This window comes from Plectropomus leopardus, chromosome 7 (assembly GCF_008729295.1).
Source record: "Plectropomus leopardus isolate mb chromosome 7, YSFRI_Pleo_2.0, whole genome shotgun sequence".
NCBI classification, from domain to species: Eukaryota; Metazoa; Chordata; class Actinopteri; order Perciformes; family Serranidae; genus Plectropomus; species Plectropomus leopardus.
Window position 1 is genome coordinate 14,478,383 of NC_056469.1, and position 21,684 is coordinate 14,500,066.

Here is a 21,684-nt window from a genome sequence, read left to right on the forward strand (position 1 = left end):
GCTAACTGGTATAGATGCAGGTCACAGTCTGAAAAATAAAAAAAGCAGAAATAAGTGTGTGGGAGTACACAGTTATTCTGTTTGAAAAAAAGGCAACAACAATAATTTGGAAACATGTTTCAGGCTTCTATCTGTATGAGAATAATGAACTTGAAGTTATATGCAGACCACCACTACTGGTTGGAATGTCATCTCTAGAAACAGAAGTTTGCCTTATTGTTCTCGAGTAAAATAAGTGCTACATTGTGCTGGTTTTATTACTGATGTTGTGTGGCTATCAGTGGAGAAACCCTCTATGTTGTAGTAGTGATAATAAGACCAGTTAATTAAGTAACTAGGTTCATGGCGTTCCCCCACCACCAGAGAACCTACTCATGAACAAATCTTTTTGGTTTATTCATCATAAAAATAACCAGCAAAATAGCTATCACAAAAGTATCTTTTGAGATTTCACTCCAAACTGGCTATCAATCTTCAGCTCAGCAGGTGTGAACATTGTGCTACTGAGTTAGCTCCCTGACTGAGGGTCTGCCGTTAATCAGTGGCTGTCACTAGTTCTTTGACCTAGTGGTGCCAAGCAGCAACCTCTGAGTCTGAAAAATGAAAACAAAAACTGCAGTTCATTAAATAGCCACTTTAAACTGGCTCCAAAACACAGTAAATCCCTATCGACCCCCATGTTAAAATGTCCAACTTTACAGCAGATAAATATATATATAGCATCAATCTTTTATAGTTTATAAGGGCCCACGCTACCTATATTTGTTGTTTGACTAATCCTGCAGGCCAGTATAAGTAATTAGATAAAGCAAATGAATTTGTTTGTGTATTTTAGTTCCTAAAGCCTTTAATAGTGAGCCTGGCACACACATCACAACACTAAATTTAAAAGTTATTTCTACATATGTGACAACCTCATCATACTATAGATCGCTAAAATTAATTTAAATGAAGAATAAATGAATGTGGATGCAACTAACTGCAAGGTTAACATTTTGCTGTGGCATTTCTGTATTCATTCAGCTGAATGGGAAATAAATGACTTTCTGATGGCATGTGCCTTGAGGAATGAACTGGGGTTCAGTCTTTTCATAAGAAATGTTTATCTGTCTGGATGCAGGTAATAGCAGCTCAACATCAGAGAGCAAAACAAATGAAAGAATGATTTTTCTTTAAAAGAGCAAGTACTTTGGTTGATAATGGACTGAGATATACACAGACCCTGAGATTGCAAGAAAGGGAGAGGAATCTCGTGAGAAATTGTTAGTGAAAGACTATAAGGAGACTGATAAGACAAAAAGGTGATTAAGTTGGAGAGATGTACACAGAAAGAGATGGGGCTAGAAAAATTGATTGGAACCAAAGTAGAAAGATGAGAAAGTGAGGGAGATGCAATTGATTGAAAATGAGAGACGATCAAAGAAAGGGAAGCTGTGATGACAGAGGGAGAGAGCAGAGTGAGGGAAGAAAAAGAAAAAGACAGAAGGGATGAACCATCATGGGAAGTGATGTGATGGAATGGATTCAGACAGGAAAACAGACAAACACCAGAGCAGAAGTGGGGCAATTGTATAATGTTTTAGACTTAACAGGACCCAATAATCTCAATATCAGTTTGACTTTCGGTTTCTGTCTGTCTTCAACTCTCTTTATGGGGCTGTCCTACTGAAAAAAGAGAAAGCTTGCTAATTACATCTTTTTTAAGACTGTAAAAATAAAGATTGGGCTTCACATTAAGACTCAATTAAAATATCTTTTAACAATGTATAACTGCTGTTTGCTTTTCATTCTCTTCCAGTCTCATTCCTCAGGATTGCATTAGTCTCCCTCTTTTGATTCTTCTCTCTTCCACAGGTAATGAGTAGTGTTGATCACAACATCGGTGTGAGGTTCAAGTTAATTGCAGGTGATATAACCAATTAATTGTGTTATGAGTGTTAAATGGGTGCACATGTAATGTGTGTCTGGTAAAAGAGAATGAGTTTACCCTATCCTAGGGATCACATTTAAATGAAAACCAAATGGATATGTGATTATAAATGTATTCAATACGTCTGTTAACAGTATACAGTGACTTTATGCTTGCAGTGCGAGTAAGTTGTGTCTCTATAAAAGGTAACTGGTTCTGAAAGACATTTTGAAATCCCTGTCCACTGTCTAACAGGTGTATTTGTGAACAAAGGGTAGATCTGTAAATTTAAAATAAACAAAATTTGACAGGGAACCTCTCACACAATCAAAAACTTTTAAGAAGTTTGCACGGCCAACTTTCCCCTTATTTGGTTTACTAAGCACACAACTTTGTTTTGATATATTGTCACGGCTATACCTTTTTTTCCAGCAAAACGAGCATGTGTGTGAGTTTTTTAAATGCAGGGAAACCCATTAAAAATAGACAATACACTGCTTTCCAATTGCAAGTAGACAAGAGCAATGTACACAGTTCTGGAGCAGACGAGCACGCCTCTCTGTTATGTTTTGTTTTTTTTTCCTTTTGTATATCACTTTCAATGTCACTTACACCCTGAAAAAAAAAGAAATAACAAAACAACAGAAAGCAGCATGGAGGCCAGTGGAAGTGTTAGAGTAGTTACGTCTTTTGTATCTCTTATTTTTTCAGTTTCTCTCTCAAACTCAGTGTGGACTAGATTTTGAATGATCATGTTGCTCTGCTTTAACAGAAAAGGACAGTACTTTGTGCAGCCCATCATTTCATTATGCTGGCCAAGGGGCAACAGTTGTAGTTTGCACACCAGACTGAAGAAGCAAAACTGGAAATCAACCCAAATCTACAAGTCAGAGCAAGGTATTCCCTCAAGAGTTGGCAGAGACCAAAAACAGAGCTAAAAGGAGAGTAAATATTGGACTTAAATTCATCAGGTGGCCAGAAACAGACACCAAATTAATACTAATGTTGTTTCATATCTTTGTAATTGTTTGCGAACACATTTGACTGAAAAAGTTTAATTTGATGAATTTGTGATAACAGCAAGCTCTGCTGCCCCCAAGTGGCTAGAAAATTTGTAAATCCTTCTCAAATAAAGAATAGAGTTAACTGTCACGCAATGTGGCTTCATACTGTTTTATAAAATGTAATTAGATTGTTATTAGATTGGATTGTAATAGAAACAAATGGGCAGGCTTCTGAGCACTTTAAAAAGGTGCTAAGAAAACAACAAAAGATCCGTACAGTGGTAATATAAGTGCATTCAATTGCTGATATGTTCACTTCCATGACAAACACTCTCAGGGAGTCATTAAACCTTGTTTCTGTAACACACTGAATACCCGACTTTAATCATCTACCTCTTGCTGATCTGAAGCCGCCTTTGCGGAAATCCATGCTGCACAAATATGCCACATGGTAGAAACTTTAATCCCTGCAGGTATCTAAAGGGCATTTGTTTTGTGACACTGCCAAAAAGCTGAAAGGGTTCAAACAAGGGACCGTGTAGATTAAACGACCCAATTAATCTCTCCTCCTCCAGCCTCCCAAGCACCAAGTCTAGACTTCAAAGCAGACACAAACTTGAAGACTTGAGCCACTTGTAGCTTTTCTCTTTGTTTTTCGCCTTTACACTGATGTGTGTGTGTGTGTGTATCATGACTCACTGGGGCTTATGGAAACAACCTTGTAGTCGTGTAGTTATCTTCAGTAGTCGAGTTACTGGTTGTGAACCAGTCAGGGCAGAGACCAAAGGCTTCCCTGTGTTCCTTGAGGATATAAAAACTATACATGTGGGGGAAAAATACCAATAAATTTAACTCAACTGAATGATTTTTATAGCTCAAGAAAAAATCAAAGGAAATTGGCCTTAGTGCAACGTATTATGTCAGTATCCTTATTTTAAGAAAAAGATATGGGATACCAGTCAAAGCAACAATGCAGAGCAATAAAATGGGAGAGGAAAAAGAGAAGCACAACAGACAAGAGTACGTTGTATAGAGAAAAAAAGGTGATAAGGACAGGAGAAAGGTTGAAAAAGAAGCAGCTTAAGGTGTAAGGTGAAATATACTTTATCCCCTTCTTGAGCCATAAATCTTTATAGCTTAACACCTTCACTGTACATGATGTAACAATATGAAAAATAAGTGCATTTTTATTTTTTTTATATTTAACTGGGCTGGCACACACACAAAAAAAATCACAGGAGGATTGAAATGGGGGAGGACCCCTAAAATAATTGTGGTAATTGTTTTTTTGTGTGGGCAATCATTAGAAATATTTACTGTAGTACAGTAACAAAGAAGAGGGTGTCATCTATTTTGTATCTTTTGTGACTCGCTCGGACTAACAAGAAGGAAGTTGGTATGTAAACAACAGAGCAGTAGTGTGCTTAACAGCTTGGGAAAGGGAACACACAAACACAGTGGCGTTTCGAGAGGAAGAACTAAAAGCCAAATGTGAGTCAGAGGACTTACAGCAGTTAAACATCTTAACAGGCACAAGCCTACTTTTGGTGTGTGTGTGTGTGAGACTGTCTGTGTGTGTGTGTGTGTGTGTGTGTGTGTGTGTGTGTGTGTGTAAAGCCATACAGACAATAACAATGCCAGTGAGGCGACCACATGGTCTGGGTGTGAACCTAAGTGTTCTACTGCCACCTATTGACTGAAGGTGGAACTGCTCTCCCCTCCCCCACATGGGCTTGTGCAGCAGAAAAATACAGTGGTACACATGGCGCTTATGTGAGAGAAAAGAGAAAAAAACACATGAAAAAGAGGGGGCAGAAGAAGAAGAAAATATGTAATGAAAAGAAAGAGAAGTGAGAAAAATAAAAGAGATGTTAAACACAGAGAAACTGATATTAAGACTATTAACTGTCTTTCTTTCACTACCTCAAAACACAACTTCTGTAATACATCTCAATCTGTCGCTCTGGCCTATTTTTGCTTTCTTCATCAGTTTTAATTTCTTTAATCATATGTCTTTACGTTATTTCTTTCCCATAATTGATGTTTCTTTCCCAAACTAAAGATTGCCGATAGAGTTCTAGATTTAGTATAGGGCCATTACATATACAGTGGTAAAGAGTACAGGAAAGTAATCGTGCATTGCAACAGCAGCACTATGGTAAAGACTACATATTTTACTTTTTTAAGTGATAAACAGTTGGAAAACTGTGTATACAGCTGTAAGGATATTGGACATTTAACAGAATATAGAACATATAGTAGCATTATGGCATACATAGCTATACACAGAAAAACAGTAGTACAACAAAGCATTGTGTTTATAAAATTGTGAAACATATTTGGATATAGTGAAGTGGAGAAGGGAGAGGAGAGGTGTGGACACAAGTTCACAGAGGACAGAGCAGATGGCGGCGGCTGGACTTACACAATCTCTCTCTCTCACACACACACACAAACACACACTGGTGACATAATAGCAGCATGCCAGGTGTGCAGTTGGTGGCTTGCAGTCTGGCATTGACTGTGAGCTGTGTGTGTATGTGTGTGTATGTGTGTGTTTGTATCCCGTGCTCTCTTTGTGTGAAAGGGGCCCCCTATTCACTAGTCTCTGCTGCCAGCTTGGCACTAAATCACAGGACAAGATGGTACACGCGCACAAACACGCACATGCATGCACACACACACCAGCCCTCTGTTGCCTTTTTGTCCAGCCTTTGGAGGGAATGAAAAGAGGTCAAACAAGAAGACCGAGGCGGAGAAGCAAATGAAGGACGACTGCAGGTTTGTTGAACTTAAAATGAGAGAGACAAAGAAAAAACGTTTAATGCAATATAAGAACTGAGGCGAGAAAAAAGAAAATAACTCTTCTCTTTAATATCTTGGTGTTCCCAGTTCCACCAGTAAACTGACTTAAACTGAGAATACACACGCATGCAAGACACACACAAACATAATCAGCATCATGGCCATGCACAATGAGCAGCAGTAGAGGTGAGGCTGCAGCTGGGTTGTCCAAACTTTGCCTGAAGAAACAGCCTGAGGAAACACTGAGTGTGTTGTCTATGTGTGTCTGTTCTATTCTTCTATTCATAGCGTGAATGAGTGTGTGTTTACAGCCAGATGAGTAGCACTTACCAAACAGCCAAGAGTCTGAACTGTATCAAGCTAGTGACAATAATGAAACAACAGATACAATATTTACACAGAGACAAGTAGGGAGATGGACACATGCAGTAAGAAGCAGACTGAGAAATAGAAAAAAACATGGACTGAAGGGTTCTCTACTCTTATTTTGTATTTGTGGCAACACTGAATGAGAAACATGTTGCAATTTGTTTATAACTGGTTTTCAGTCACTCCCCAGCAATTTGCCATGGCAGCAACAACTACACTGTTGACCAACTGTGTTAGGGGATGTCACTCCCATAACATTCACTGGCAGCTACGCCACTTGTTGATCAATATTAACATGGCTGCAACCAAGCGGCATCCTCTGTGGCTAAAAATTGAAGCCAACGAGGTGCTAAAAACTGCAGTTTTTTTGAACGACCACTTGAGGCTGGCTTCAGATCCAGTCAGGCCCCACAGACCCCCATGTTAAAATGCCCACATTTAAAACAGAAACAAACAGGTTTACAACCTGGCACAAGAAAACTGTTTTGGTCTCTATAGCTAATTTTCCTCAGCATGACAACTGCACCGGGGTTAAATTTTATATAACCCAATAATTTTACATTTCACTACAACTTTGAGTTGCGCATTATTAGGGGCAGACTGCTTTGAGTGACAAGAGTGACAAGCAAGAAAAACAAGATTGTGTCCTCGGCTTCAGAGTCAGATTGACCCCTCCAGCCTCTCGTCCAAGTATGTTCAAAAAAAAAAAAAAAAAAGGCAGCCATTGTCAGTTGGTGGTGTCATGATAATTACTGTTACAACAAGCCAGCAAACAAAGAACAAATCAGACCAATTTATGATTATATTGTCTCTTCGTTATCTATCTAGACCACAAAATAAATTAGATGACAATACACCTTTTTCAATTTCATATCTAGTACTAATATCTTTCAAAGCAAGAAAAGCAGAGGCAAAACTAATAACATTAACAATGGCTCAATTCCAATTTATTTGGTGTCTCAGTAGGCAATACCACTGATTCAGCAAACATAACACAATGCCCTGACACTGGAAGACCTGTATTGAATAGTCAGTGGTACTTATTAATTACACCTGCATTTAAAAAGTCAAAAAGCTCTACTGTGAAAAGGGTCTACTAAAATAAAATTAATGAGGCTGAATATATAAGCAACATTTACAGTATTTATAGCCAATAACGTGTCAACTGATTCATGTGAACAAACGCCAGAGTCGTGAAAGAATCTACAAAAAAGTGAAGTGAAATAGTAAAGTCTTAAAGACCAACAAAGGACTGAGACCAAAGTTTCATAGTATTCTTTATATGTTCATAAAGAAGTTTACACAATAACCACAAAAGTTCCAAGAAACTTCCCTGCCCCTATTGGATACTTGCTTTACATGATCATGCTGCCAGCACTAGCCTGTCTTTTGCACAGACCATTAATTTGAATATTTACCAAAATATGACTTCCATTTGAGGCTTCCCGCAAACTCATTTGAAGTTTGGGTTGTACAAGTGGATAGAAAATCCTTTTAGTGTGATACTTCACCCATAGCTATACTGAGAACTGAATTTGTATAATGCTTAACACCTAAAACTACACAGCAATATCTAAACAAATTAAGTCAAGAAACTTAAGACTTGTTATCAGTCTTCGATGCATCGGTAGTGGTGACATATGCTTGAACTCGGCTTCGAATGTGTGTATGTGTGACGGAAAGTCTGTTTTGAGTTTACTGGCTACACAACAGCCAGATTATGAAAAACTGTTGCTAGGGTCTGAACCATTTCTCAGTGCAGAAGAGCACACATGGAGAAACTTCTGTCTGTGTGAAAAATATCAGCAACTTATCAGCCTGGAGGAGATTCAGAAAATCCATTTTTAGCTTCTCCATGAAAGCTTTCCCAGAGGATAATGAATTTGATTGCTACCACACACACATACATGCACACAGGAAATTTGTGCTTGCATACTCAGCAGTTTTCTACATGGTCTTTCCAATAGACGGCACTTTGATGGTGGTGACTCAACTATGATCAATGTGCTCCTATCAATACTTCAGTCTCTGCTGGTCTGCCTGTGTGTCTCTATTTCCATTCTTGCTCATCTCTCAATCAATACGAGACAAATTAGAGGTGAGCTTTTTTTTTAATCTCCTTACCTTCATCTCTCTTACTTGAATAAATGCCAAGTGTCCAATGCCTATTGGCACACATGCATGCAGATCTGCACCTATATACCAGATAATGTTAAGAGCAACAACATGCACACCCTTACCTGTGTTTTGACCTTGTAAATCTGTGAAATGACGCCCTGCATTGCCCTATTCTCAATAATCTGCAGTCTTTTATTATCTGCTGCTGTGATCGACTGGTTCTGGTGCGATGCACAATTATATCAGCACATCATCATCTGCATTGAATAAAAATATCGGAATCGACCATTATGCTAATTTCTGCTGATATCACAAACCAGTAATTTTTAAATTTTTATTGACAAAGTGAGTACGTACAAAACATCAACTCTAAGTTGTAGTTTTTTTTCTGATTTTCCACAATGAATAAATATTACATACCCTGAAAAGCATTGTATTTTATGTCTCCACCTGCTGGTGGGCCATCACGATAAGAGTATGCATAATCTGATGTTAATTGCACTACAGAAGGTACTTAACGATCACTACAAATTAGATGGGGAAAAAGTGGATATACTGATATCGATATCAGACCATATGAGTTGTTATATATAGGCATATCAGATATCAGCAAAAAATCTAACATCATTCATACCTACGTTCTGGGAATCTCATCTAAGGTGTAATTCCCACTAAACTTGATATTAAACACCTAACCTGGAGGAGCCACTGACCCACAGAGGATCATTCTTGGCAAAACACGGCAGCCTTGTCTGTCCGTGTGTCACGTTCCTGCAGCAGCAGAGGTAAACAGGAGCTGACATCTGTCACAGATGTTGGAACTAGCCAACAAGCTAGCCCACATATCTGTCTATCTGTGGCTATCTGTCATGTGTCATCGAGCTGGAGCGAAAAAACTAAGGAGTGTCATTTCTGCTAATATCTGCGTTTGACACTGATGCCATCAGTCATGTGGAAATGAGAGAAAAAGCAGTTGATATCTGTGAACATCAGTGGGTATATCTGCCTTCAATGCATGATGTTATCATAAAAAAAAGGACTTATCAGAGCATCTCACGTTGCATTTTGAAATATATGCATTTAATTTTCAGTTATTTTGCTTAGAATCTAGTGCATCAAACATTTTTACATAAGGGAGAAAAGCACCAGCTGTCAGGTCTAGAAAAAAAAGTGATACTGGTGATACGAGGTTTCAGTTGTGTGTTGTCATTATGCCAACACTCGCTAGAGCCCAAAATTCAAGCTGTGTCGCGATGGCTAAGATGCATGTTGCACACTAATGTAGTGTGTCATGTGGGAGTGATAGCAGTGTGTCTGTATCTATGAAGCGTCACGTCCTGTTTTGGTCGGGGCCATTTCAAAAACACCCTGCTGACAGTTTAAAATGACAAGGCGACAGCCACAATGGGGGTTTGAGGACCACAACAAAAATAGAGTTCTCTCTCTCGCACACAGCCCTGGCACCTCGCTCTGTCTGACTGGCCCCCTGTCTCCTGTCACATTTCTCAGGCAGGCAGCCACTGTGTTTACAGGACAGGGCATCTGCAGGTTCCAGAGTTTAAAACCTTTTTAAGATGATTTGAATGCAGACTTGAATGTGACAGGAGAAACTAGCCAATTTCCAAAATATAAGCTTTTCCACTAAAAACTAGTAGAACACAAAGTAACATTATTACGTTCTGTGTAACACAGATATGATAATGTTAAGCCTGGTACATTTTGGCTGCTCTGTAATGGACATCAGAAACATCTTATGAAGATGTACAGTTGCATTCATATTTATATAAGAACTGACATATTCATGTTGCAACTGAATGTTTGTCATAGCAAGTCCCCTGACAGACACACACCCACGCTTAATTATAAGCTTGGTCACACATCATCATCCACCATCACATGACTACTGAGGGCAGCATTTGGTACAGTTTATTTTTGTTACTATTATACTCACAATGTTGAATTGCTGCTCTGTTATGATGAGCACTTTTGTCCAAAATTTGTGTGAGGCCTGGTGCTGCCCCACAGGTTTTTGCAGCCTCAGATCTCAGAGTCAGGCCTGTCAGTTCAGCTAATGCGTTGACAAGGGGACTGATTTGGGGGTTTTAAAAACACACTGTCAGAAAAGACCATCATTTAAACAGTACAAACAAACTGCAATTAAATTTAAAACTGATACTGGTAAGAGAGCAGTTGTGGAGCTTTTAAGAAGTCTTGTATAATTTAGAGATAACGGTAGCAAATAATAGTGTATGTGTGGTGGTAGCTGAAGGGGTTGTTTGACCACAACAGCAAACTTTCAGTTGCTTTTTTTCCATGAAATGCCTGTGTCCCTTTGTATCATGCTGTGTACCCTATATAAATTCTGTTGTTGTAGTGGGTCTCTAAGTGCAGCGCAGGCACAGCTCTCTGTGAATTCTTTTCCTCCTCAGCATCAGTTTAAGCCTCGCGAGTCGCATAATTCATCTGTCCATCCATTCAGAGCTAATCAGATCAGATTGATGGATAAGAGGAGCAGCTGTTGCGAGTTAATGCAAATTTTTAGACCCAGCAGAATGAACAGTTAGGTTTCACTCTCAATGCACCTGATGTTCTACTGCTCTGTCTGTGCCCAGAGTGTATTCTCCACTCTATTTCAACAACACTCCTAATAAACAACTGCAGTCCAAAAATACAAAATCTAAATGTGGCGGCAGATGTTTTAATCGTGGCGGGCTGCCACAAATAAATGAATGTTTTGGAAACCCTGCTGTCTTATTATAACACATATGCTGTGTATGTTGTATGTTGGTAGCCATTGTACTCGTTTGCAGACATGGCTCAGTCTGCAGGTGCCAAATATTCGCACAGAGCTGGGAAGATCAGTCTTTTCTTATTATGCCCCACATACTTGGAATATGTTTCAGCAAGATTTTAAGATTACCTCATAGATAACATTGAGAGAATACCAAGGTTAAATTTGTGATATAACTGATTGTGAATGTCATTGATTTTAGGTTTGTTTTTTTGTTTTTTTATACTGTACAAGCCTTGTATTTATCTGTGTTGGTATTTGTTTGAAGTTGAATGTTGTTTGTGCCTCGGCACCATTGAAAATGAGGGTTCATTCTCAATGTGTTTTCTGCGGCATTAAATAAAATAAATGATGATAATGATGATGAAAACAGTCCAAAAATACTCCCAGCTCTTAATTGTATTAACTGCTTAAATATGGAGACAGAAGGAGAGCATGGGAGGGGGACATCATTAACTGAAAGGACAAAAAGAGAGACAGAAGAGCAACAGGAAGAAGTGAGAGGAGACAGAAGGGGTGAGAAAATTATTAAGACAGGAGATGTTTAAGTTTAGAAGATGAGGGGAAAGCAAGGAGGAGGAGCTGTTGGTCTGTTGGCTGGTGGATGGAGGTTGTTTATCTTCTATCTCCTATACTCACCTAAAGGAGCTGATGATCTGCCATCTCCAGAATTTCTCACCCAGAGGAACATGGTTTAAGATTTCTACTAACACCCAAAGACACACTTCTCTGCCAAGACACAGACCAACCAACACCCAATCACTGTTCCTCAGCACGTCTCTGTCACGCACAAAACTATGCATATTAACCCCCCACACACTTCCCACCCATACACAGACACACACTCTCTCACAACCTTGTCATTTCCTATGACATCCCCAGCCTCCATTACCTGCATACATTAACAAACCTCTCTGATGTTCAAAATTATACATCCATACATTTGAATAATTCAGATTATTTTAAAAGCTGTGCACTTACTCACTCTCTCTTTTTTTCCAGATGGAAAGAGAGCTATTTACCTCAAATCGCATTTGAATAAATCCCATAAATCCTTTCAAAGTTGTCTGGGATAAACCAATCAAATACCCCCAACACTGGCTGACTGGCCAATTTAACAGCGGATATCTCCCTTTACCACATCAATGACTCTTCCCTTTTTTTTTTTATTAAAAGACATCAAATAGCAAATCGAATTGCAAGGCCTATTTGTGAGGCTCAATTTGTTTGAGATAAGGAAAAGGTGGCTAATAGACTGAGAGTGAGAGAGAGAAAGGGGCATTGCTGTGGCACTGTAATGTCATTTCAAACCTAACAAAAATATTTGATGGAGTAAACAGCTTGCCTTTGGTTCATAAATGTGGTAGATGATTCTATTTGTTCAACAAAAGAGAAATATATTATATGTGACAGAAAAAATATACATTAGATGGCCAATGGTATTGATGCCAATTATTCATGAGATGAATCCTGCTTATCACACTCTCCAGTGAGTGTATTTCAGTGTGTGAGAAACAAACACAAAATGGTCAACAAGAATAAGTAAACTGGGCTGGTAAATTGTATGTCTTAAGCCCCTTTCCCACTGCACAAAAAAAATCCACTGACACACACTGACATCTGGCTTTTGTTTTTAAATGCAAAGTTTACAATCTGCATTCACACCTGGAACAAATGACTACAGTAGTCAGGGGTATTTGCGGGCTTTGACCAATTAGCGATGATCGGCAGCGATGGAAATGCTACATCCGGGTGGACATGCTAAATGTAGCCCCTTTGCTGGTGCAATGTTATAACAGGCTGCCACAAAATAACCGTCTGTACGTCTTCATCCAAGCAGTGCTGACAACAACCTCTGAAACAACTTTTAAAATTTAGTTGGCATAAGTAACCAACAGATCATTATCATGGGACTCCATGCTGCTTTCTACTGTTTACTGACATATTTCCTGGATACACAAGAAAAAATAAGCAAAACAAACAAAAAGAAAAAAACAGAGGCATATTTGTCCACTGGCAATAGGAAAGCAGTCTATCGCCCATGTTTAACAGGTTTTCCCACAAAAAAAAGCAAACAAAACGTGCTATTTTTGGCACAAAAGCGATATGACTATTTGTATGTAAGATGGTTTAGTCACAATGTGTTAGAAACAAGAATATCAGCATGAAGAAGAGTGTTTCTGGACATGACTGGAGCTCCAGTCATGTCACATGCACTGGACATGACTGGACATGACTGGACATGACTGGAGCTCTCTCTCGAACAAAATTTTTGAAAGGTTTAATAACTTAAAACACTTGATGCTGACTGTATCCACCACGGAGATCAGTGGATAGATAGTGAAACTTAATTTCTCTCCTCTCTCATTACTGTCTGTAAATCATGACAGGCGGTAACCTCCAGCTTCCTCTTTCTCCGTTTTGAAAACAACAACTAACTGTCTCTGACACTCATGTTTCCTGCGTTTTAACGGATTACTCAGGCACAGACAAACATAGACCCTTCATATCTGATCTCCAAACTGAACTTCCTGCATTGTGTTCTACATCGATGGTTAACAAATGTCAAGTCTATTACAAGTTAACATGCATAAACATGCAAATTGCTTCTCATGCTTGAGTACATGGTGAGAACAGGTAATGTTTAATTGATTCATTAATTTATTCATTTATTAGTTTAATTGATTTTGTTGGCCATGGTTGTCGCGGAGGCTGTAAGTGAATTTAACAACAAAGTAAATTAAAAAAGCTTTCAGATCAAATGTTTGCATTTCAGGACAGTAAAACAGGCAGTGTGACACAACACTGTCTTCCCAAAATAACACTATGCCTGGCATACTTCTTTCAGACAAGTGTAAAGGGCAGGTGTATCTTCACCCTGCATACTCACCCACAACTAATGGGCGCACACACACACACACACACACACACACACACACACACACACACACACACACACACACACACACACACACACACACACACACACACAGCAAGGTTTAAGCAGCTGGTGAGTTTGCCCTTGACTGCCCACCCCCGGGCACTGCAGTGGCATGGATGCAGCTGTTTTAAAGAGTTCTGGATGAGATTTAGAAAGCAATGTCCTTGTCAAGGGTATATTCTTGTTTTTCACTGCCCGCATATAAACTGAGTCTGTGTTAAGACTGACAATAGCACTGCCCCAAAAAATCCAGACTCCTTCTTCATGAGTTAATGAGACCAGTGTGTTGGCAGCGTGGATGCTGTTTGTGGAAGATTCCAGTGAAGAAGTTTCTCTTTGCTTTAATAAAAGCACAGTCAAACACCATAGAGCAGTTTAGTGACCACAAGTAACACAAATCGTAACTCTGGAAGGTTTTTGAAGAATGTTAAAACATGTCAGTGGTGTTTTTTGTGCCAGCATAAATCTCTGGACGAATCTCTCATCAACACTGAGTGTACCCTGATTCAAAGCACGGCCTTCAAAAGTTCAGAAAGTCAAACCTAAAAAAACAGGCTTTTATAAAGGAATAGTGTAAATTTGCTACTATAGCATCCATCATTAAAAAATGCCGCCTTTCATCAGCTGATTGTATTTTTTTTTAAGTTGGAGGTCCCTTAAGTACATACCTTTGACAGCTCTGAGAGATGAGGTCTTTGTTAGGGCACTGACACTAAATAAACGAGCTGGAGATTTGATGATGATTTCAAACACAGCTTTCCTAAAATATTCGGGGTCAAACTCTGAGGATGAACTACAGCTAAATTATGTGCATGAGCAATGAAATGTTAATAGGATGAGACAAGTGACCTTAGCTTGTTGCACAGAGCACAGACCCAAAATGCAGACTTTGACACGAATTAGGATTGGATGTTTGTGATCCAGTGAAGAGAAAGAGAGGAGAAATAATTTAAGTGGGATGAATCTGAATCCTATTTATGTGTTTGTGTATCAATTTCAGTGCGTGCTTGTACAGATGTAGTTCAAGGTTTTAGATTGAAAACCAGACAAAAACCTTTCAAAAATTCAACAGATTGCACCGATAAATAAGTCACAGATGGATAATATACTGTATATATAGTAAATGCTCTGTAAGTGAGATGTGTGTTATCAATGTGTAGACTTGACCTTGACTGACCCGCCTGCGGCTCTAGCTGTGGCATGGCCTGCTGTGCGATTAGGGATTCTGGGAGTCTGCTCTTAAGGAACAGATGCCAAGGCACAACAGCTGTTCATCTGGCATCATCTCTCCAAGACCCTAGTTATCCTATATCAGCACCTTCAATTGTCCAATGGCAGCACTCCCTGTTCCTCAGTAAATAAATCAAGTATTTAATCAGTGTGTTTGTCTGACATTCAATGACCCCTACTGTCATTTAAGTACCTCTTTTTTTTAATTATGTTTTTTGACAGGATGCAGCATATAAACAGCATAGTTCAAAGTCATGTTGTAACTGTGTGTCTGTGCATGTGTGAGGAAGATAATAAACTCACCCTGGAAAGACTGTCTGGCTCTCTCCACTAGTTCCTCAATGGGATAGCTAGCCAGGTCTCCTCTGGCATGCTTTGTCTTGCAGTAGGTACATGCATTCAGACACCTAGAAGGACAGAAACAGAAAGATGATGATTGAAGGAGAAAGTGATGGATGCAGAGAGAGGTATTCTTAAAACATACACAATTCGCTTAGTGTGAAATGCCACAGATAAAAGCTAAAATCAAGCACAGATATATATATATAAACATTTTTTATCTAAGGCATTCAAAGCAAGCATTTGACAAAAATGTTAAAAAATTTCAATATGGACTAAAGGTGGTGCAATACCCACAAGTTGGAGAACTTTTTTTTCATGAGTCAAATGTTTGCCTCTTGTGCTACACTTGATTTAAACCGAGCTACACAATTATTTGTCTGCCTTTGATGATTGATTTGTTTATTTTAGAAAACTATAAAGTTACAAATACTTACAATACAACTCAAAGTTTACCAATCGAGCCACTATTTTTACTTAAATTAACTGAACTTAACAGTGGGAATGGAAGAGGTTGTGGAAAACAAGGTGAGTGCACAGACAGACAGAATGAAGAGACCTTTCAGTGTTTTAATGAAATCTATTCATGCAAACCTTCCTAATAGAGCAGACGCAGGAGAACAAAGCAGGGAGTCAAAACTGTCCTTTCTCTCCTAAACTGTTTATAAGGACTGTAGCTAGCTCCAAAGTAACCGTGGACAGCTGTCTCTCAGGCTAAGGCAAGCAGTAGAAAGATTAGACTCAATACATTGTTTTGTTTTACAGAAAGTAAAGAAGCTTAATACAAATTGACCATGACGGGAGGGAGTCTGGCCATAGAGCAGAAAAAGTAAAATAAGACACAAATTACGCAGAAAAAAAAAGGAGAAATCCTGCCTCACAGCAGATCACGAAGCATGATACGATCTAAGTTCTATGGGAGTTTTTGTTCAGCATGAAGGAGGCTTTTCTTCAAGAGTTGTCTCTAAATCACTACTGAAGAGAAGAAAAAGGAAGGCCACTGTTTACAGTACTTTTTGTATTTGCTTCACTAAGAGTTTCATTTCTGACCTCAAATTTGTTACACTGGGTTAAAAATATACACTGTTGTGACCACAGTAGTTTCTTTTTACTCACTAAAAGCTCTAGTTAGTTGCAGGGACATGCTGCTGGGTAAACACGAGTGAAGCATGGTAAAATAGTTAAAAGTGTGTTTGTGGAAATCAAAATACTGAAAGGACAAATAAGACCAACCTACTTTCTCTTTTAAAACTGTGTCATATTTTACCTTTTGCCATGTCAAGATTGTTTTTCTATATAACTCAGCTGAGTTGTGAATCTCAAACTGCCAAATTTAGAGTTCAATTCCCAATGGAGGCACTTTTGCTAAGTGATGTAATGCACTAAAAACATCCCATAAGTAAAATACAGCATGTCATTTGCTGTTTTCACTACAAACTAACTAAACTGTGACTAATACTGGACTGCAGTCCAGTTGCTCATACCGAAAACAACATGACCATCCATTAAGACACATGAACACTGAAGCAAGTGTTTGACACAAAATAAAGATCAAAAGCTCCAGTTTCTCTCTAACAAAAGTGTCACAATGGCCAAATAGGTTTGCTGTGTGGGATTTTTACGCTGCAGTGCAATGTCAAAAACGTCTTGCTAATTAATAACCATAAAATGCTGTGATGCAAGGCAGCAAATGTGACTCTGAAATCACACTGTTGTAGATAACAAGCGTAAACCCTGTATCTGTGTGTTACAGACTTGTGGAGAAATAGTAGGGATTCCCAAGAAGCTTGACACAAACAGGCCAACAACACTGATCTCGTGGTTCAGGTAATGAAGTAGTGGAGAGACGCAAGTGTAACCTCATAGTTTCCACTGCCCACTGAATGAAGGCGCTCGGGGAAGAAGAGCATGAGATGCCACAGATGAAGACGAGAGACATTTCGGAGAAAATTACTTCTCAGAAAGTGCACAGAGGTTATGGTTCACAGAAAATGTTATATAGTCTGCATACAAAAGCTATGTTAAAGTTCCATTTAAACGTCTTTCTCAGAGGATACTTGAGACTACGTGCTATTCTACTAATGGTTCACATTTACACACTTGGGCCCAATCCCATTTTTTATTTTTCCCCCTACACCTCATTTTCGAATGCTATCTCGCCCCTTACAAGGGGTAGTGGTTTCCCCCCTAAAATGGGACAACAATTTAAGACCCTAAAAAGAAAAATCAAGTGTTGCTGGACATTGTAAATCTTCTGCTGTGGTGATTTCTTGTGTGGGCTTTGTAAACCCATCAGCTACAACATTATCATCACCTCTTAACAGTCTAATGTAATGTTCTGCTGGGAAACCTTGGGTCTCGGCATTCATGTCAATGTCACCTGACATGCTGCACCCCTCCAAACAGCTTTGCAGACCAAGCACCACCCCACCCATCTACAATGTACAAAAATGGTCAGAAGAACATGACAACGAGCTCAAGGCATAGACCTGGCCTTCAAATTCTTCAGATCCGAACGTGATCAAGCATCTAAGAGTTGTGCCGCTATTCCACCTCATAACCCACAGGACTGAAAGGATCTGCCGTCAAAACCCCACTGCAACAGTTCAGAGCCAAGTCTGATGCAAGGAGGCCCCACTCAGGATCAGGAGTACCTCTGGGGTACCAGCACATCCCACACATGATCGATCATTTTGGGATCTGGAAAATTTTGAGGCCAGGTCAATGCCTTGAGTTCCTTGTCACATTCTTGAGGCCATTCCTGAACAGCTTCTGTGGTGTGGCATGGCGGTGTGTTCTGCTGTGGGGGTCACTGCCACTTGTGAATGCCATTGCGATGAGAGGGTGTGCTTGGTCTACTTGGGTGGGTGAAGTGCATCAAGTGATCGATCTCTCATCAAACTTGGTTTGAAGTGTGCCTCTGCAAAAGCTCTGGACGGCCATGGAGCTCTTACACTTTGCTCTACCCCTCTATTCCAATAAGAATCTGGACACCCTACCCTTAGACATAAACTCAGAAAACTGAGGGGTAAGAGCAAAGTGGTATGGGCAAGAGATGTACCAGGATTGGGCCTTTTACACATTCACACCACAGCAATGCTCAGTTTTACAAGTCTGCTACTGTTAGTGAGCAGATCAGTTACTTCAAACCTGTCAAAGCAGCAATGCAAGAGGCTCTATGGAACCTATGGGTTTTTGAACACTCCTTTTATACTGCATTTATTGGACTGTAAAAGACCTTCATACTGTAAGCGCCCACTGAAAACCCTACAATATCTTTATAGTCATTTTGAAAAACAACCAAAACGCCAGGAGCATTTTTTATTGTCAGCACATGGAAAAAGCAGAAAAGCAATAGAAAATATGGCTATCTATCCATATATCCATCCATCTCTCCCTCTCAGGGTATTGCTTATCGTAGTTGAGGGCACTAAAGATGGCAGCTAGGTCACAAGACCTCGCTGTGGAGAAAACACAGACAGATGGGGCCCTACATGTGCGCGCACACACACACACATACACCACCAGGGGGTCCATCCATCTTAATGTGATCAGGCCCAGCTGAGTGGATCACACCAACATTAATCTCAAGAGACAGCCAGTGGCCTGCATGGGTGTGTGTGCGTGCGTGTGTGTGTGTGTGTGCACGTGCGTGGTTTGCATCAATTATATGTATGTGTGCTCATGAGCCTGTGTGACTGTGCTGCTGCTGCTGAACATTTGTTCAGTATCACAACAACGCATTAGCAGTTTCAACCTCTCCGTCAGCCTAAATAGACTGCGACAACTAGTCTGCACCCTTACATTGACAGAGACTGAGGGAGGGGAGCAGCGTCACTCTCTCTGACACATACACACTTTGCTTTTCAAATTGTGCCGGGCTTGTGTTACTTAATTCTGAATTGCTTCAATTTTTTTGTCCTCCTGAAGACAAGAGAAAGAACAGAGATTTAATTCTTTTCAACCCAGCAACAAGGAAAACTTTTAGAGTATTATGCCATGATTTCACACTGCTGAAAATTAACTTAGCATTTCATGAGAAAAACAACAACACACCAAAGTTGTGATGGAGAAATACTCGTGGAATTAATACAAAATATTTATCCTTCTTATCAAGCCTTCCTCCTTTGCCTCCTTTGTTTCGGTCCTCTCCCCCTTCTGTTTCGTCCCAGTTAATTAAACCACAGAGGTAGCTGTTGTACCTGACAACAGTGTAGTTCATCAATGTGCTACAATAAGAGAGGCTACCTCCCCAGTGTGTGTGTGCCAGCATGTGTGTATAAGAGAAAGAGAGACTATTGTGTAGTTGCAGCCTTGAAACGGTAACAAAGAAAGGAAAACCCTGAGGTTCCTCTATACATTTGTAAACCTCCCTTGACACACACACACACACACACACACACACACACACACACACACACACACACACACACACACACACAAATACAGTATGGTTCCCTTTGGAGAGGCTCCCTTGTGCAGCATCTGATAGACGCAGACCGGGAGAAAGTTGAGCAGGGAAAATGTTTTCTCAATGATAAGCATTTAGGCTCTACACAATAATTAGAAAACTGCTTTATGCATAAACAAATTAAGCCATGTGTGCATCTGTGTGTGTATGTTTGTCTGTGTGTGTGTGTGTGTGTGTGTGTGTGTGTGTGTCGGCGTGTGTGTGTTCATGGGGGTTCGTATTGTACGGGCTTAAAGATGTAATTATGAAAACAAAGCTTAAACTGTGAGGGGAAGTCTGAGCACTTTGCAAATGGTAAACTCAGATTATTCATTGCTCTTATTGTTGAGACTGGAAAAGGGGTGGAGTGGGTATATGAGCAAACAAAATCTTAGAACTGCTATTATACGAGCCAACAAAGCCTGAAGCCTGTAAGTTTACTGTTAGTGTCATCTCAAAGTCAAAGTGGAGGTTGCAAAATAATGTGGAGTCAAGGAACAAAGAATGCTGACACAATGGAGTAATAAATAAAGGATGATTAGTTATTTTGAGAAAGGTTGAAAACTAAATCCTATTTACCCTTGATACACAGTAAGAGATGGCTGCATTCAAGTTACATGGGAACTTTGCTTATGGTTCTGTGTGACTAATGAAGACAATATTCCTCATACCTCATATCTTGTTTGGGGCTCTTGTGACTAACCATGATTAAGATTAATGCAGAACAACACTGCACGCAGCTGAGGCTCATTGCAATAATTACGGGGAGGCCTGTTCATATGTTTCAGGCAGGAATAACTTCTTTATAACAGGTCAACAGGAGACACAGATATCTGTTAACTAGTTGTCTGCAGGTTTTCTTTAGCTACAATTTGCAATGAAAATTTCAACAATTCCCAACTTTTAGTTTGGTTACACTTTACTGCAAAATCACATGGCTGCAGCTCCAAGCAGCTGCCACAGCTTTCCATAGACACCGCAGGCTGCACTTCAGTGCTATTTGGTGCTTTTCTAGCATCATAACACTTTTTAAACAACAACCAACAGTTATTAAAAATGTATCTTTCAAAATTCCTAAGTTGGTCATGTGACACACTGCTTATCTTATTATCTCAAATAAGACCCATACTTTGTGCTTTATTACACAAAACAACGAGTGGCTGTTTTTAAAATGACGCTGACACATAAAAAAATTATGCCATGGTTTAGCACGCTAGAGTTAGAGTAATAGAGTTTAAATCTATTTTTCAAGATTTTCCAGTGACTTTTCAGAGATGGCCAACTGACCTGTGAAATGATAATTCAGTCTCAAAAGCAAAGGGGTTTTACTTGAGTGTCTGAAGCCTTTTACAGTCAAGAGTTAAAGTTAAAAAAAAAACTGTGAGACTGCCATGAACTTTTCTGTCCTGCCATTAAGTAGCTCTGGTCAGACTGACAAATAAACAGACACAAAGTTCTCTCACCATTATTTCACATAATATTGTTTTTGCATTTTGTATGTGTTGGATGTGTGCATGTGGTGTGTGCATGCTTCTTTTCATCTATGAATAGAATAGTGTGTGTATGAGTGCGTGTCCTAATGCAGCTGGGGCCCAAGTCTTTCAGTGTTCAATCTAACCAGTGTGTTTGACCTCTTGAATTCTGTTATTTAGTCTTGTGTTCCCAGTACTGCACAATGAAACAGCTCTGTGTGCGTGTGTGTGTTGTAGAAAATGTGTCACATGCTGA

The 21,684-nt window shown here is 39.5% G+C and overlaps 1 protein-coding gene across 1 annotated transcript in view; it reads right to left on the reverse strand.

Annotated features, from left to right (window-relative positions):
• cdkal1 (CDK5 regulatory subunit associated protein 1-like 1) overlaps positions 1-21,684 on the reverse strand; it is a 270,459-nt gene that overhangs the window by 140,357 nt on the left and 108,418 nt on the right. The window contains exon 8 of the mRNA XM_042489706.1: positions 15,471-15,574. Within this exon, the coding sequence (XP_042345640.1) occupies positions 15,471-15,574 (104 nt within the window). The remainder of the gene's footprint in view (positions 1-15,470; positions 15,575-21,684) is intronic.